The 17260-nt window shown below is 48.2% G+C and overlaps 1 protein-coding gene across 1 annotated transcript in view; it reads left to right on the plus strand.

The window, feature by feature from the left end:
* LOC131216523 (triple functional domain protein) overlaps positions 1-16717 on the plus strand; it is a 49629-nt gene extending 32912 nt beyond the window's left edge. The window contains exons 7-14 of the mRNA XM_058211032.1: positions 771-846; positions 11362-11473; positions 11554-12173; positions 12246-12362; positions 12463-12652; positions 12718-12912; positions 12976-13185; positions 13257-16717. Coding sequence (XP_058067015.1) covers positions 771-846; positions 11362-11473; positions 11554-12173; positions 12246-12362; positions 12463-12652; positions 12718-12912; positions 12976-13185; positions 13257-13493 — 1757 coding nt within the window. The 3' untranslated portion in view covers positions 13494-16717. The remainder of the gene's footprint in view (positions 1-770; positions 847-11361; positions 11474-11553; positions 12174-12245; positions 12363-12462; positions 12653-12717; positions 12913-12975; positions 13186-13256) is intronic.
* Positions 16718-17260: the final 543 nt, after the last annotated feature.

Raw genomic sequence — 17260 nt, forward strand, 5'->3', positions numbered from 1 at the left:
TGCGGATTGAAGCCTCAGAATCATAAAAAAGTGATCAGCATTATCCTTATTCTTGATTTTTGCTTCGTTTTAGTTTGTTTGTTGTTGACTTTGTTTATACCACACAAAAATGCTTGCTCTAGCTCATACGCTCATCTCCACCAAACTTGTCACGGATGTCTCAGGCGCACCTTCCTCTCCGTCGGCCAACGTTAAGAGTTGTAACTGAAATGAATGTAACTTTATTGCTGCTACATAAGGATCGGCACTCCAGCTGTCAGGAGATAGCCATCAACCATCTGACAGTTAAGAATCATTTAAATACAACTACATTTTCAAACGGTCTCGACTTTAGGGTGCCATCCATGGAGCGTGACTCTGGAAACAATTTCATTGACCAGAAATTGGTGACCATCGGCGACGAAATCGAACCATTTTTGATGCGAGACAACTCTTTTTTCCAAATGGATTCGTAACTCGAACCTAGCGAGCCGATCAAGTCGCTCCAAATCGGAATGATTATACGGCGCCTATATGTAACAGACAGAAATTGACTAAAACCTCGAACCAAAATTGCTTCGTCCAGTATCGAAAACCAATTCACACCAAGCCGAAAGTGCCAATCGTCTGTCTGTCGATTGGAAAAACTTTTCCCAATATTTTGTTCTGGAATCGACTCCCCAAGCATTGATTACACCAAAAACGTTACCCTTCGGCCGCTGTTTGCTCCCTCCCACCCTGGTTCAATGCCAACTACATGCCTTTTTCCGGTTCCGCTTTCTCGTTCACAGAAGTCCCCCAGGAAAACGACTGCATCCTACCGAACCAACACACATCGCCTGTCAACAAGCGGAAAGGCTTCAGCGGGTAAGTTTGGCTTCCATAATCTGAATCTGGTGGTTCCAGTGGGAAGGATGGGCTCTGTGTGGAGTGCTGGATGGCGGTTTTTGTCCGCCCGCCAGCACCATTCCCGGAGAGTGGAGAAACGTAAAACTTCATTCCGAATCCGAAATGGGATCGGAATCGAACACAAGTGCCTCGATTGTTCCTCTGCACACCATATATCCGGTTGATAAATATTGACTTTTTACTGGCTAACCCTGCCACAACCGCGGCTCTCGGTCTCGGGAGGTGGCTTCTGATGGGTTCGCTGGCGCCATGCGCTCTCCATAGTGACCGTCACGAGGAGAAAAAAAAAATGTCAAATTGGGCGCCTTCGCCACCGGATGTGGAATCGATTGATAGAGCGGAATGTGCGGTGCCAGCCAAAGGTTGGCTGACAAAACACGACCCCCGGTTAGTGACGGCGACCGATGCCCAACGATCGTGAGTGTGATCCGGTCCACACCCGGTACAATGTATGCATTTTGTAGCCCAGTTGAGTTAGGATCAAACTGAATCCCTCGACAAGCGAAGATGTGTTTACATCACAAAACATGCCACTTCGAAGGGGGCCCGTTTGGTTTGTATTTTGTAGTAGAAATTAACGACCGACTTTGCGATTGATATTGTTTTCAAAAATCCCCGGCCCAGGACGTTGTTTATCCGTCGACACTGTTCACCGCGATGGCAGTAACATAAGTTCCACGGTGCGGGCCCTGTCATATTATTTCACTCGCCTCGCCGTCCGTAAACATCGGCACTAAAAGCACGGCCCATAGCACTCACTCCGATCGACCGGTCCGTCGGTCCGTCCCCGTCACCGGCCGGACGTTACAACACCACACTCACCCGGCGGCTATCAAAATATGTCTCTCGGTGCTCATGGATAATTTTATTATCGTCCTCCGCGTCGTCGAAGATGGGCGGCGTGTGCCACACGTGTCAGGCAGAGGGCCCACCGTATGAATACTTCATGCTCGTCAAACCCCTCCCACCCCGAGGGGGAGGGTGCCAGGTTTAAGCCTCCCCAGCGTGCCGTGCTAGAAACGCCATCAGAATATTGATGTACGTGCGGTCCATGTCCAGCTCCAGTGGCGCTGCTCCGGCCGGGTTCCACGTGTCAGTCAAACAGTCGCCTGGTCCGATGGAAGGCTCTCGCAGGTAAAGGACCGAACGGGTGTGTGTGCGGTCCGATAGTCACAATTGCGCCGATGTCCTTATTTATGGCACTTCTCGGTCTCGGCACCGGGACGGGCAGGATCCGTCGGAGAAGTGGCTGTCGACAGCTACCCCTCGACGGTAGAAGATTCCACTTCGCACCCTGTCACGTGACAAAATCCTTTCCGTAAGTGCTTCTCGGTGACGATCGTTTGCTAAACTGGCCGACCGACCGGGGTGTGTCATAAAACTCGAGATGCTGACTTCCGGTGGAAGGTGTCGCAGCGACGGCCAAGAACGGCAGGCGTATGCCAAGGAGTTTCTCGTTCAGCCCCTGCTCACAGTGTGTATTTGTGGCCAAGTGAGCCGATTACTACTACGAGCTTTTGGGTGCTAATATCTCTGAGGGGCACCCAACCTACTGCTGCCCGGAAGGAGTTGTCCGGAACAGGCCTGTTGCGGTGGTTGGTCGCTGGATCCCTCTCGAACGAGAGTAATTTTATTTTTCCCATCCCAAATTGCGTTAACGTCCACCGTGTTGCCCCCTGTGCGCCGTAATAATGGCTAGCGATGCGGATTATGATGATCCGACCGAAAACTGACCCTTGCGTGGGCAATATTGACGGAATGTGAGCCGGTTTCGTACCGAGAACCCCGTAGGCGTTCCCCAGCCAGAAGAGGTGTTTCTTATGTGATAGAATGTAATAAAATTTTCACCAACACGCCCGGTCTGCCCCGTGAGATTTACGGTGCGGGCCGATGGGCAACGGAAAACAAACAACGATGAGCCAACGCCGCATCATGGCGCTGAACAACCGCAAACCGAAATGTAAAGCTGCCCGGAGTGACCGGAGTGACCGGAGTGACCGGATCCTCACGTTTAACCTTTTGAACGAGAAAGGAACCAGCGCTAGCGTAGGGGGTTGCCTCGAATGCTCGGTTTTCGGAAAGGTCTGTTGTCGGAGCGCCCGAGGAAAAATCGGCTTTACTCTCGCTGTTCTCGGTCGTCGCTTAATGGGGGATAGAAAGTGGCCATTATAATTTTGTTAATTCACCACTTTACTACACCGTACGGTCCTGGGCCGGGGCCACACGGTCTCTGTGGGCGTAGGAAAAACGATAATTTGAATTAATAAATACGCAGAGACCCGAGGCGCCTGGCGTGCCGTATTATGCTCACGTTGACCAGTTGCCTACCCAGCGACGTTTTATCGTCTCGTTGTACTCCCAACATTGGAACAGCACAGGGAGCGCTACATGGTTTGAAAACTATCATGCCTGACACCTAAAACCAATTTTTAATCAAAAATTAATACTGTATGGCATTAAAAAGGCAAATTTCTGTGGACATTGTTAAACCCCGTTCCGTTGCTAAAACGTTCCGTTACTAAAAAAAGCAAACGGATTGCTCTTGGGAGAACATAGTATTTATTGATTCATATTGGTTTTATATTTATTGTTCAGTAATGGTTTTTGTGAGAAAATATTTCTTATGGTTTCTGGAGAGCATCTAGTCTAGTCAAGCTAACCAACATGTCTTGAAAGATATTTATATTAAAGATATAAAAATAATAGTAATGAACGTGGTCTATAGTGGATTGTTGTGCTTGGTCCAAAAACCATATCATTTTCATCTCTTTTATTTGAATTAATAATTTGTCATTGATTGAGTTCGGAGTACATAATCATAAGGACGATTTGAAATGCTCAGGCATCGTCGTGTCAGGTACAGTTCTTTGCAGCTAATGCAGTACTGTTTCTGATATTCTCGGCAAGATCGGTTCTCGGCTTCATATTCTCGGTTCTTCTATAAATACCTGCTGGCGGACACTTTAATCCCGCCACTCCAATAAATCAGTCATTTTCTACCACTTCATCGTACGACCATGGCTGAGTGCGATCAGCCTTTCGGGCCGGGAGCTCTCGAACAAGTGCACCTGCATTTGATGTTTTCTTTATCCCGCTAAATATTACATGCGACAAGCTTCAACATGATGGCCCCTCTTCGTTCGCTACCACCACAAAAAGAGGGATCCTCCCGCTCCGCGATCGAAATTCTCACGGAAAACCATTTACACACGTTGGCCGCGACGTCGTCCGCCGTCGTCGTCGTCGGTGCATCGTCTTCGACGAGATTGGCTCAAGGTGTCCTAATAATAGCTCGGTCCATTCAGCAGGACGAAGGCCTCCCACCGTACCACCCGTAACCTTTGGGGTCCGCCCGGCGTCCGGGGGAACAACGTGGAACATAAATTGTGCGGCCAAAACACTACCACGGCGTATGACGCACGTGCCGCGGTGGGCGGGTGAGTGCATTGTTGTGGGTCTCGCTGATGCCCCGACGATGACGATGAGGACGACGACGACGTTGTGTTGTGCGTTCGCGATGCTAATTGGCGCGAGTTTCCGATGCGTTTCCATTACACGCCGTGACGGTGATCGGGCGCGCCCCCGTGTGCGCATACATGTGCCTGCCTTCTGAGAACAAGATACGCGTTCCCCGCAAGTAAACTAATTAATTAAGATGTAATTCAATCCAGCCGCTTTCCGAGCAACGTTGTTACCGGCTGGTGTTACTTTGAATGGTGCTGGAAAATAGTCATCCGCGAGAGATGGTGGCTGGGCGGATGACACACGGCACATTGGCTAGGAATTTTCCTCGGAATCTGATCACCCTTCAAGGACTCACTGCAACACTCGAGCACACTGGTTTTAACGTTAATTAACGCATCGAATGAACTCGCGCGACATTCGGGTATTAATCAGGCGAATCAGGCGAGATCAATCTCAAACGTCCGTTTGCGGATTGCGCGGATCGGACGGCGCGCCCTTGGGCGACAAGTTCGTCAACCAAAACACGCTGATCCTCCGCTGCCTAATCAGATCGTGGACAGTAGCAGCAGCGTGTACTGTACAGCACGGAACGCGGATGCAATTAAATCGCTCGGAGACTCGCGCAATCTTCTGATGGCAGTTGGCAGGGGACAAGATCCAAGTGCGAAAAATCTCACATTAATTTTTCACTCCTCGACCCCCGAGTGTTTGTGTGTCTGATGAGTGCCGTCCACTCTGCCGCAATAAGATCTAATCTGTCCTTTCGAAACGGGGAGCCCTACAGGGTGGTTCGTGGAGCGAATTCATTGCCCCCAGTACGAAGCTGATAATAAACGTTATTTTTACCTTTTTCGAGAATCTTCATTGCTAACAACGTGAAATAATTAAATTAATTAGTGATTAAATTTAATTCTAAATCTTTGAATCAAAATCATTGTTTTTTTATTAGATCTTTTCTTAAGACGATCCCTGATCCCAATGATCGCTGAACGCTGTTAGTCTGTGATGTCGTACCTGTGTACGACTTCTGTTTCAAAATTTTCCCGGTTTTTGTTTTTTTATATTGATTTAATTACGAATATCTATTTTATCCCCTTCAGATATGATACACTTGTCGCAGCGTTTTTTCCAATCCTTGAAGCACTTCAAAAATCATTTTTTTTTATCTTGTTCAGCTCCTTCGTCGATGCCGACTTTATCTGCTCAATCGTAGCGTAGCGTCGTCCTTTCATATGCTGAGAACATTTTGGGCCACCCATAAACGTCACTTTGGGCCATAATAGCTTCAGCATAAGCCACAGACAACATTTCAAATGCGTCCGCGTGGTTGGTTCCGTTTTTACTCCAAATTTGATACAAATTTTTTGCTATCCCTTGTTTTAGAGTAGACAAAAATCGAATGGAATGGACTGAGCACTCAAAATTATTGAACTTGTTGAACTTGTCGTGAAGACATCCAAATTTGCACACAACACACCACGGGCATCGGTTGTTCCTTATGTTGGTCTCCCTATATCTCTCTTTACTTGACTTCTTGATCCTGCAATTCTATCGCCCGTTCAGTGGCCCGGATGTTTCTTTCATTTTTCTGTGTGTTGTTTGATCTTAAAAGTTCTTGCTTCATAAAAACCATGTTGTTGTTTTCCGGAACGTCCTTCATGTCCGTGTCCCGAGTGCGGTTCCTTTCGCCGAATCGCCGATATCGCCGTCCGAGGGCCCGGAATCCGACACCACCCAAAAAGCGGCCCGTTTTTTGGCCAGATTTTGTGCACGGATCGAATGAAACACCCGGTACCGGCCGGGCGGGCTTGTTTACTCCGTTCCGTCGTGTGCAGCCGCGAGCGCTAACAAGATGCGGTTCGCCACCTCCCTCCTGTTTTTTGTGCGGCATTAGTCACACGCTTGCGTGTGCTAAGAAACAAGTGAACAGCGCCGTGTGATGGTGTGTTTCCTCCCACGACGACGGAGACCCGGTTTTTGACGCTCCTCAGACGCCAGTGTCTGAGAACCGCGGACGTTGTCAGCGCGCGCCAGTTGAGGATCAGCTACGGTACGGGACGGCAGCAAACCCGGGGCGCTACGTTCAGAACGATTGGCCGCCGTTTTTTGTTGTTGAGGACCACATCCTTCAGAAGAGCCGTCAGTTAGTGCAATCTAATCCACAGTGACTGTCTGTGATTCCACAACGCTGAGTAAACAAACGAACGATAGGAGGACGATGCTTCCATCGCCGTGACCAAAACCGGAGTTCTCGACCGAGGCCGCGACCGATGAAGCTTCGTGCGCTGCGCCATTGATGTTTGCGTTTCGAGGTTACGGCAACAGGACAGTGTGACACTCTCTCTCGCTCTCTCTCTCTGTCTTGTGTTCGTGTTACAATTAATATTTTGGATACAAACTGATAGAAACCAACGTCAAGCAAAAAAAAAAGAAACCCCTTGTGTTATCCGGCACCTTTTTGCCATCGGTGGGAGGTGATCAAAACCGGTTCCCGTGTGGCCGTGTTTTGGCGGTTCGCGCTGTTATCCGTGGTTATAATGTGGTGCGGTGCCGCAGTAAAGCTGGCGCTGCTTTATCAGTATAAAGATAAAATCTGTGCCGGCAACGTGTGCGTCAGGTAAGATTTATTTTCCCACCGTGTCGGGGCGCCATTACGCTGGGTGGAAAAGCCAACACGAAACTCAACCCGCTGGGTGACGTGCTCCGCGTGTGTGTCTCTGTGTCTGTATGTGGAAAACAACCGATTTTTAAGCGCTACGATGAGAAGGAATCAAATGATTTATTCAATCGACAAGAACCGGCGACACGGCCTCGGTTTCTACACCGGATCCGGTGAATTCCGGATGTTGCGTTGCGTCCGGAAAGACTCGGGGTTGTATTTGTTTTTTATCTCACTGGCTGCACGGCGGGATGTACTGCGCTGTGTGGGGAGATTAGGTTTTATTTAATTCATGTTATTTGCATCGTCGCCAGGCCATGGCATCGGCACCAACAGAGAATCCCACAACACCGTTGCCTAGCGCAAAAAGATATAGAGATAAACGACACGGTGCGACACGATTCTCGGAGCGCTTATGCAACGCCGGAATCCTGTTGCAAATGTTACTGATTATCGCGAGTCGACTAATTATTGGCACACTAGGTGGGAAACCCCTTGCCATCCAGGTGATGTCCAACGACTGTTTTAACCTTCAGCCTCCTCCGGTGGTTCATGTTAATAAAGTTCCCCGCTCATTGACTGCCATTAATGAGCGAGACGGTTCCGAGTGCGAATTGCCTTTGCGACAACACCGCGGCCTATGATGTGGACACTTACCTCAAGTTCATAATCCCATAGAGAGTCCGCATCCGTGCTCGGTGTGTGTGACCTTTTGCTCGGACATGCTCTGGTAGGTCACTGTTGCTACTTCTGGGCACGGTTCCAACAAACCAACTGGTGGTGGTGGTCTAGCGCATAATGTCCTTCGACGGACGCGCTCACACTCTCACATCTCATTTTGGGACATTTTCGCTTCCAAGCTGCTTGGCACGGGCCATTCGTCCAAAGTCCAAATGCTACCACCCTGCGCGGCAGGCCGTAATACGCGAATGTTGACAAAATTGATTACACTTGTTGAAAGATGGAATCGGAGAGTGGGACCAAAATTAAGTCCCAATCGTCCCGTGCTTTATCAGAGGTCGCGCCAGCCAGAAACACTGTCATTTCGTTTTTGGGGGAATTTTAATGTTAGGTCCGTTGCCAGACATAGGCGGACAGCGTGTGCCAACGAGTTCAGGGACCGCCACGCACCAGGACATAACGATTTTTTTTTTGAAAACCACACCCATTATTGCTCAGTCCTTGGCCCCGCGGATGGTGACGTTGCTGGGTCCGGCACTCGTTCAAGTGCCATTTTCCTCGTTTTCCATCTAACGATTTGTGGGCACTTTGTATGATTGATGAAGCCACCGAACCACCGAAACCGGCGTGTTGCGTGGTGACGCAATGTTTGTGACAAGCGAAATTTAACCTAAAAAATGTTACAACCAAACCACCGCCAGCTCTCCACTACTATGTGTGCCTGTGCCACCCTGGGGGTCGTCCGCTTTTTAATTAGTCACGTAGAGTGTTACGCGCCTTCGTTTTGAGAAAGGAAACCAGACCACGGAGAGGTGGCGGACCGTGGACCCGAGTCAGACGAATTAAGATGTGCGCGAAGTGGGACCGTTCGCTGGCTGGCACCATCGCAGCACGTCAACTGTGTCCCAAGAAATTTTGATAACATTTTATTTGTCAAAAAGTGCCCTTCAGTCCCCTACGGGGAAGCCCCAGCACGGCGACGAATCCTCTTCACGGCGAGCATTTTGTGTAGAAGGACCTTCTCGACTGAACCCGCCCTGAGACAGAGTTCGCTATTCGATGAACCGAGTTGATGGACGCTCGACGTACACATGTCAACACTTTGTGAGATAAAGTGGATACGCTGTAAACAAACTAACCTTTCGCGCGCCGTTCTGGTGGCCGCGAAGTGCCAGGAAATGGAGGACCTCATCCCTCAGCACACGGCTCCCCGGTCCAGCGCCGGCCCTACTGCTAACCAGACTTATGGTGACTGATACCGCTCGGCTCCTGCGGCTCTTCCACGAATCTCCTGGCGAGTGCGCTCCACCCCACGACTGCTCTCCGGATGGACCCCGGCTGTATGTGCGTATGTTTGTCCCGTTGCGGTTCGTTTTTATGTTGCAGTCCAGAGGAGAGTGTAACAGAGAGAGAGCGAGAGAGAGGTCGGTAGTAAACATTTAGATTTCATAAATATTTACCTAAACGGTGCGTTGGCTAGCGGTCCTCTCGCCAGGATAGCCACCGGTGATGGTAAACATTAAGAAAGGGGGGCTAGTAGAGCAGAGGAGACCGACAATTCCAATCCCCCGCCCAAAAAGGGTTTACACTCTGCCGCGCTCTGCCTTTGTTCAATTCCTGGATTAGCGCCATCATCATCATTGTGTTTCGGTCAAATTGATGCTTAAGGTATTAATTTTCGTGCTATTTTGGATTTTTGGTTTCGGCTTGGTCCACCCTGTGCTGAGTGACGGGCTCTCTGTGCGGAATTGTCACATTATCACGCCCCTAGCCCCAGGGCACGTTGTCCGCGTGGTCCGTAAAAGCGCACTCAGATAAGGCACACCAAGTTCACACCAATGGCCTGCCTTTGCTTTGAGTCACCCTCTCAGCACCCCATTTTGGGACTAGAGGTGCGTCCCTGCGCACTGTATGCGGCACGGGGAAATATGCGAAACATTGAGCACCGCACCCAGGAGCCCCATGTTCGGGTTAAGGTAGATAACGGGGCCGGTCGCGTTGGTACAGGGTGTTCCTTCGCTACTTCGAAGTACGTACTTTGCGGTCTTCATGAACGAAATATGTCAAATAGTATAATAGTTTAAAAAAAGTTTTCGCACTCACGATGGCGAAGTTACTTTACGGCTGGGTTAAGGTTTGTTGGAGCTTTAGGAGTTGGACGTATCCCAACTCACCTCAGGATTGTCGCCGAGGCAGACCAATATGTGGCCGTACTGGACTCCTGTCCCCTACCGGGGGGCGATAACGACTGCTCAAGTGCCAGGTTCTGTGTGGCGGTCCGAAAGTAAAGGGTGCGCAAGTAAACCACACACATGCACACGCCAGGTGGGGCCTCTTTTATCAGTCCTCCCGGCTGGAGAAGGGGCACACTTTTCCATAGTAATTAAAGCGCCCTCGGTGAAGGTGGAGTCATCGGAAAAAGAAAACACCAATCGACCAAAGACGGCAGCAAATAAAACCATTGCAAGCGCCCAGGTGCATCCCCGCGGTCGGTGTTGTTGGTGTGCGTTTGACCGGGCGGAACATTTTGGCGGAAGCCGACCGAGCCCCGAAAAGAAGGCAATTTATGCTTTACGACCACCGCTTCCGAGTGCGCGTCCATGTAGAGAGCGGGACGGGCTTTTCCATCGGGCGCGCGCCACAAACCGAACGCAGCTAACCGTGTTTCGCGCACAACTCTCAAACAGCAGCTCCTCCTCCTCAGTGGCCCGGGCAACGTTGCTTCCCTTGCGGACCCCTGGCATGCGGCGTCATGTCCTGCGTGGCGCTCTGTTTGCAGTGGTGGCTCCAGTTGGCGTGCTGCAGTAACTGTTGCACCGGCGATCGGCACCACCATCACGGCGACGATGACGGTGACCGCCGTCATCTTCGCGTATGGTACGGAGCCGAGGACCCGCTTACGCACCACGACCACCACCAGACCGATGCTCTGGTGCTGCACGCACCGGTGGAGGCTCACAGGTAGGATGCGAATCGCACTCTAGAACCCCGCTGCCCGCTGTGGTGGCCTTTTATGTGGGGCCCTGGGCGACCCTGCTGGAGCTCACGGGGGAATGGTGTGTGAAGGATTACGGGCTGCGTTCCGGTTAGCTGACCAATCGTTTTAGATAACGATAAGACGCTCCCGCACGATGTGTCCCGAAAAGGCTCCGCGTTCGTCCGCCAAGTTGTACCCCGTGATGGTGAAGTCGTCAATTGTGGCAAAATTTTGGGGTTGAAAGCCTGCAAACACTTTATCGCCGAGAATGGGCGAACCACTGGCGGGCGGGGTGTGACGGGCGAGGTTTGTGAACAGTACTGCGATAGCCGCTCGCCAGGACAGGTGTGGTGGCGGTCAATGTCGAAGAAAAGGTGTGCTGTAAGAGACCGAACGTCGGAACAACCTGCCCGGAAACGTGTTGTATGCGTAATGAGCGGAAGTAAACAGGGCTTAAATCAACCGAGCTCGCTGGTCGTCTCACGGTTGACGGTGAAAGCGACCGGTTGGGCCGCTTTGCGTGGGCTGTTTAACAGGTTAGAATGGCCCGCCTATAGGTCATCAGACGCGCTTCTTATCAAGTGACAATCTATATTCATTCCGCATGTGAAATGATGAAACCAAGGTGTAAGAATATGTGCGATCGATAGGAGGAACTAAAATGTGTCCGTTTTCTTGTTGGCATTTGCAGGAAAAAATGGCTCCCAACCCAGTTCCGCAAGCTGTCGCACGGAAAATCGGATAAGCTACCGCCGGTGGAGAAATCACTCATCGGCAAGAAAGGTTCCGATAAGAAGATCAAGGTACGTAGAGAAATCAACGAAGCGCTGCTGCGGTTCACCTCAAATAATCTTACCAATGGCGTTCGATTTCTCCGTTGCAGCCCAATCAACAGGACAAATCATCTAGCGAACTGGAACCATCGACCGCGGCGGCAGCAGCAGCAGCGGCTGCATCGTCCTCCGTGCAGCAGTTGGAAGCGGAAGACGAGGAAGCAACGGCGATCGAGCTTCCGCCTCCGATGAAACCGATTCAAGATTCAACCGCCGCCCTGGCGGCGGTTCCGTCGGCTTCCGACGATGCGACAAGCACGACCACCAAGATCTCCAAGGCGCTCTCGTTGAAGTCACTCGAGGAACCGCCGGGCACGCAGCCGACGGCAGATCTGGCCGAGATCGAACAGTTCGTCAAGCAGAAGGTGGAAAGCTTAAAGTATCTCGACAACGACGGTGGCGGTACCAACACGCTGATGCTCGGCGATGGCAGTATAGTCGGCTCGTCGGCAATGATGGCACTGAACGGGAGTGCCGTTGGTCACACGATCGGTTCAACGCTCGCCAAACCGACCCTTTCGCCGCAATTCTCCGAGAACGAGGCAACCGACGAAAATTTAGCCGAAGAGCAGGGCATCGAGGACATACTGCGGAAGCGCAACTACGCCCTGCGCGAGCTGATCACGACAGAGGAAGCGTACGTGAACGATCTTTCGCAGATAGTAAATGGGTAAGAGATCGCGAACAAACCGGTGGTGACGAGGAAACCATCTGCTAACTGCTCCGCTTGGTGCCATTGCAGTTACATCGCGGAAATTCGAAATCCCACCAGCACGGTTCCGATTCCGGACGATCTGAAGGGAGGCAAGGAACGGATGGTGTTTGGTAACATTGAAGCAATATACGAGTGGCACAGAGAGTACGTATCGAACTGGTCTGAAAACGGATTCTGCTGTCGATTGTACAACGCACGATTACTTATGTTCTGAATGTTCCGCCTCAAATCTTTTATTTCTTAGCCATTTTCTAAAGTCATTACAAAAGTGTCTGCAAAACCCATACGAACTCGGTTTGCTCATTAAGCGCAGCGAGCGAAAGCTGCACATGTACGTCGTCTACTGTCAGAACAAACCGGTGTCGGAGCACATTGTGCAGGAGCATATGAGTTACTTCGATGAATTACGCTTAAAATTAAAGTATAAACTATGTGTACGTATCAGCCGCATCTACCTACATCCTTTCGAAACATGCTCACCCGTTCATTTCGCCCACAGTTAGGAGATATGCTCATCAAACCAGTCCAAAGAATAATGAAGTACGAGTTACTGTTGAAAGATATCCTGAAGCATACTCAGCGGGCCGGTCTCACCGAGGAATTACCAGGATTGAAGGAAGCGATGCATATAATGCAAGTAGTTCCTAAGGCGGCCAATGATATGATGGACGTCGGCCGGTTACAAAAGTTTGAGGTATGTACCGCCAAACATTCTCCCACCCCCTGTCCTATATGACTTAACCTCCTGCTCTCGTAGGGTAAAATAACGACGCAGGGCAAGCTGCTACTGCACGGCCCGCTGTACTGTGTCGAGGGTGCCTCTAGTAGTGATAAGAACTCGTACAACTCCCAAAAACCGAAAGAACTGCACGTGTTTCTTTTCGAGCAGAACATCATTTTCGCGGAAATTGTTGGTAAGAAAACGCAGTTTACTAGCCCCAACTACATCTACAAGGCCCACATTCAGGTACGCCAACGAATTGTTGAATTCTCCACGCATTCAACTGACATCATCGTTTCTCGACACCCTCTCCGCAGGTGAACAAAATGACGCTGCAGGATGTTTCCGATCAAACCAACGGTAATCGGTTCTCTCTTTGCTCAATCGACCCGCAACGCTCCAGTCTGTCGTACATTTGCACGGCTCCGACTGTCGAGCTGCATAACGAGTGGCTCAACACGATACACGAAATACTGAAAACGCAAAACGATTTCCTCAAAGCGCTCGTATCGCCTATCGCCTATCAGAAGGGCGAGCTGGCGAAGGATTCGTAAGCCGCGGATCGGCTCTCGGGCTGAGGACAAATCCTGTGCGCCGCGCCGTATCTGAGCAATGTTAGCGCAATTGTACTTCGTGTTGTTTTTAGGTTAATTTTCGCTCAGCACGGTACAGCACGTTACGGCCACCGATCGGCGTTTTGTTTTATCCAACTGCATTCGAACGAGCATATTCGCAATCATCACCGTTTTCCTACTTCGCTTTGGCGGCGGCACCGTAATACGGAGTATTATTTTACTTTGCTTAGTAGGTTAAGCAAAATCGATTCTTGGCTACCACAAGATGCATTTCAAAGACGATTGTTCGTAAACATCACGCAATGGTTGTTTGCTGAGGAGAAACATCAACACTCTCATCACGAACGTGTTTTAACAAAGTCGATCCATTCGGATGACATGCGTATCATCACATTTAGATAAATCACGAGAATGGCTATAACGACAGACGAGGGCATGTTACAAAGTTTTTCTCCCGTGTATACTGCATGCAGCATATTCGATTTACCGTTTTTGGCTGGATTATAAATGGTCAAAAATGAATCTTCGCTTGACTAAACCTCAACATGGGATAAATAGCCGCCAAGTGATCAGCATACAAGAGCGCCGTAGAAAGTGCTTGCGGTTCAAAAGGCTAAAAGGGATGTGAGGGTGACAATGCAGCAAACAAGTTTTGCTCGGGAAAAGTGCACGTTATTCATCTTTCGCACTTACCACACGTTACAGCAAACGATAGAGAACGGCTTATTTGCTGTGAAGATATGTTAACAAAAGAAACTAACGAAATGAATATAAAATCATACAAAACATACAAGTTAAATCAACGCGAGCAAAGCAATTGCTGCACATAATAGACAAGGCAGCTACGTTAACACGTGAGCACGTGAGCAAAAGTATTAGCACGCATCCCAAAAACAGTTGGCAAGCACACCGAGTTCGGCTTTGGTCCTGCCGCAGTGATCGGTAGTCGCGCAAGAAATTACTGTAACAAACCCTAATGAAGCAACTAAATCATACGATCAAACAAAACGATGTATCTCAAAGGCAAATACTGCACTAGCAAAACCCGTGAATCAAGGCGGTCGAAGGATGGAATGCGACAAGCTATAGAAATATTAGCATAGAATACTGATAACACTCAAGAGAAACCAACAAAGTAAAGTAAAGTATATATTTTATGAATATGATTATTATGGTCGAATCCAGAGAACAAAACAAATCCATACAAAGATGAACTCATGCAGTAAGACAGACAAAAGTGCGCATCGTGATGTTAGTGAAAATTGCAAACAACCTCACAATCACCCATTCACATCTTATCATACACATCGATCATGGCGGCAAGCATTAAGGCGTCCTCCTTGTAAAGAAACGAGTAGTCCAAGAACGTCGTAGGCAACCAATACCGTAGACAAGAGAAAGAGAACGGTCCCCAGGCGCGCTGCTCTACCGAGAGCCGAACATATTTTTGATATTTTGTCATTTTTCCCTCCCGCGTTTTGTAAACTCTGATTAACCACAACCGATCAATGGTGTTTGCGCGGCGCAAACCTTGGTCACGAGGCTGAATGGTTTCTGCTGATTCTGAATCTTGGAGGATACAGCTGTAAGCAAACTACTTTCGTTGTGCACAAAAAAACACGGACTGTATAAAAGAAGAAAAGCCCCTTCGAGGAATTTGTAAAATGTTTCCGCCTTTCGCTGAGCGAATTTCTAGGACGATTACCGAACCGTGCACAAAATATGAACCCCAGATTCCGGGTGAAGTTGTTGAACCCTCTACACATCTGGTAGAACTGCTTGAGGAGCACATGTTTTTAGTACATTTTTCGTAGCAATCGGATAATGATTCGAATTCGAGGAATTCGTCTTTCCTCGTGAACAAAACAATCCAGGGAATGATGGTTCTTTGAAATGCTTAGCTTTTTTGTAAAACCGGGTAAATCAAATGCTCGCGACGATAACGTCTGGCGAAGAATGAGTTTCACATGGATTTGACTGGGAAAAAGGAAAATTATTTTGGCATTCGCTAGATACCCAGGGTTTTTTAAACTTTCGTTTAACCATTAGGAAAATGAGCGGGATCACGCTTTTTTAAAGAAAAATGCGAACTCTTTTGCTTTTAACTGCTTTTTAATTTGTTAATTTCTTAGTTACTTTCGCGATGGTAAGTTATTTTTATTTGTACAAAATTTGAGACTTCAATTATTCAAAATGTTCACATTTCGTTCGTTACATAAGAAATTTAGCAAATTTAAAATTCGCTACCTTCATCCTTTGAAGCATGTGAAGTTGAAGTGTCCCACTAGACATGACCCTTCAACGAGCTCATTTGGACTAACAATCGGAACATCCATAGTCTCAAGGCGTTTGTAAGAATGTACGCATCCCACCATATGAAAAGCTAAATCTGTATCGTGACATTATGGTTGTACACCTAAAATCGGCCATTAGAGATCTTTCGTTACACTATTATTTTACGTTAGCTGTGATCAGTGTAGAATATGCTCTGCGTCTAGCATCGTCTCCGAATATCAACTCCTCCGACACTTGCTGTCCCCAATCGGTTGAAGATGAGCGGCATTATTTCACAATACGTTCTGCTATTGCTGCTAGAAGAAAAGATTTTGCAAAACGTTGTACTCGTGGTTGAATTGCTTTTCTATGATTGTGTTAAGAAAATTAGCAAACTAAACAAACCATGTGACCAATGTGTCGCGGCTGTGTCCCTCTATCGAGGGCAGTGGAATCGATGAGCGATATTTCTGTTTGCAGCTGCTAGAAGCTTCGTGCAACTACAAAGTGACGAACGGTGGAGTGCAAATAAGCAAACGTGTAAATTAAAAGCGCAATCATACACACTGCAAGAAGACGAGGAGCATATTAGGAATGGATTAAAAAACATCTGTGTGATAATATATAATAGCATTAAGTTATAACTTTTAATTTATACATTTATCCTAAATTTAATGGCGTAAATATAAATCCAAAATCCTACTTACTATCCTACCACTCGTCCTGTTCTGTTAACTAATCGAATGCGGGACCCGCACAGTCAGAACGAAAGTGGAAGAACAAGAGATGAAAATCATGTAAAGTAACGATGTAAGAATGTGAAGAACGAAGCGTTTCGTCCGCAACCAGGCGTTGATTGCGGTGAAGGAAGCGGCAGGGTCCGGGAATTGATGAAACCCGAATCATCACATCATCACAATAAATAAAAACGTGGACTAACGAATAAAATGAATCATGAACTGGTGAAACAAAAACCAAAACGAGGCGAGTTTACAAGCTTGCGCAGTTGTGTCGTTCAAAATTATCCGAAATGGCTGAGGCTATTCAAAACACATTTGAATTGCCTTTATGCGATAGTTTTTTCGTTGCTTTTACATTTTAAACCCATCATTCAACGGAAACAATATGGCTCGAAATGTGCCGCCTTTGGAACTACCATTTCTGTTACTTTGTTTTCCTGCTTTATAATTAGTGCCCAGATACAGAAAGGGATCGAAAACATTTATCGGATGTACTGTGAAAATGTGATTTCTATTTTTTGCAACGCTGGTGCGCAAAAGCTTACGAGTTTGATTTCTCGAAAACTGTACAAATGCTGCGAGGTTTTGACACTATCTTAGCTAAGTATTTACACCGGTAATGATGGTTGTATTCTTTACATATGAATTTTCATAATTTTATACTCATTTGAAAAACTTTGAACCCGAAACAAAACTGCTTCGATTGTCATTCCCGCATTCTTTGAATAATCG

Source organism: Anopheles bellator, chromosome 1 (genome assembly GCF_943735745.2).
Source record: "Anopheles bellator chromosome 1, idAnoBellAS_SP24_06.2, whole genome shotgun sequence".
NCBI classification, from domain to species: domain Eukaryota; kingdom Metazoa; phylum Arthropoda; class Insecta; order Diptera; family Culicidae; genus Anopheles; species Anopheles bellator.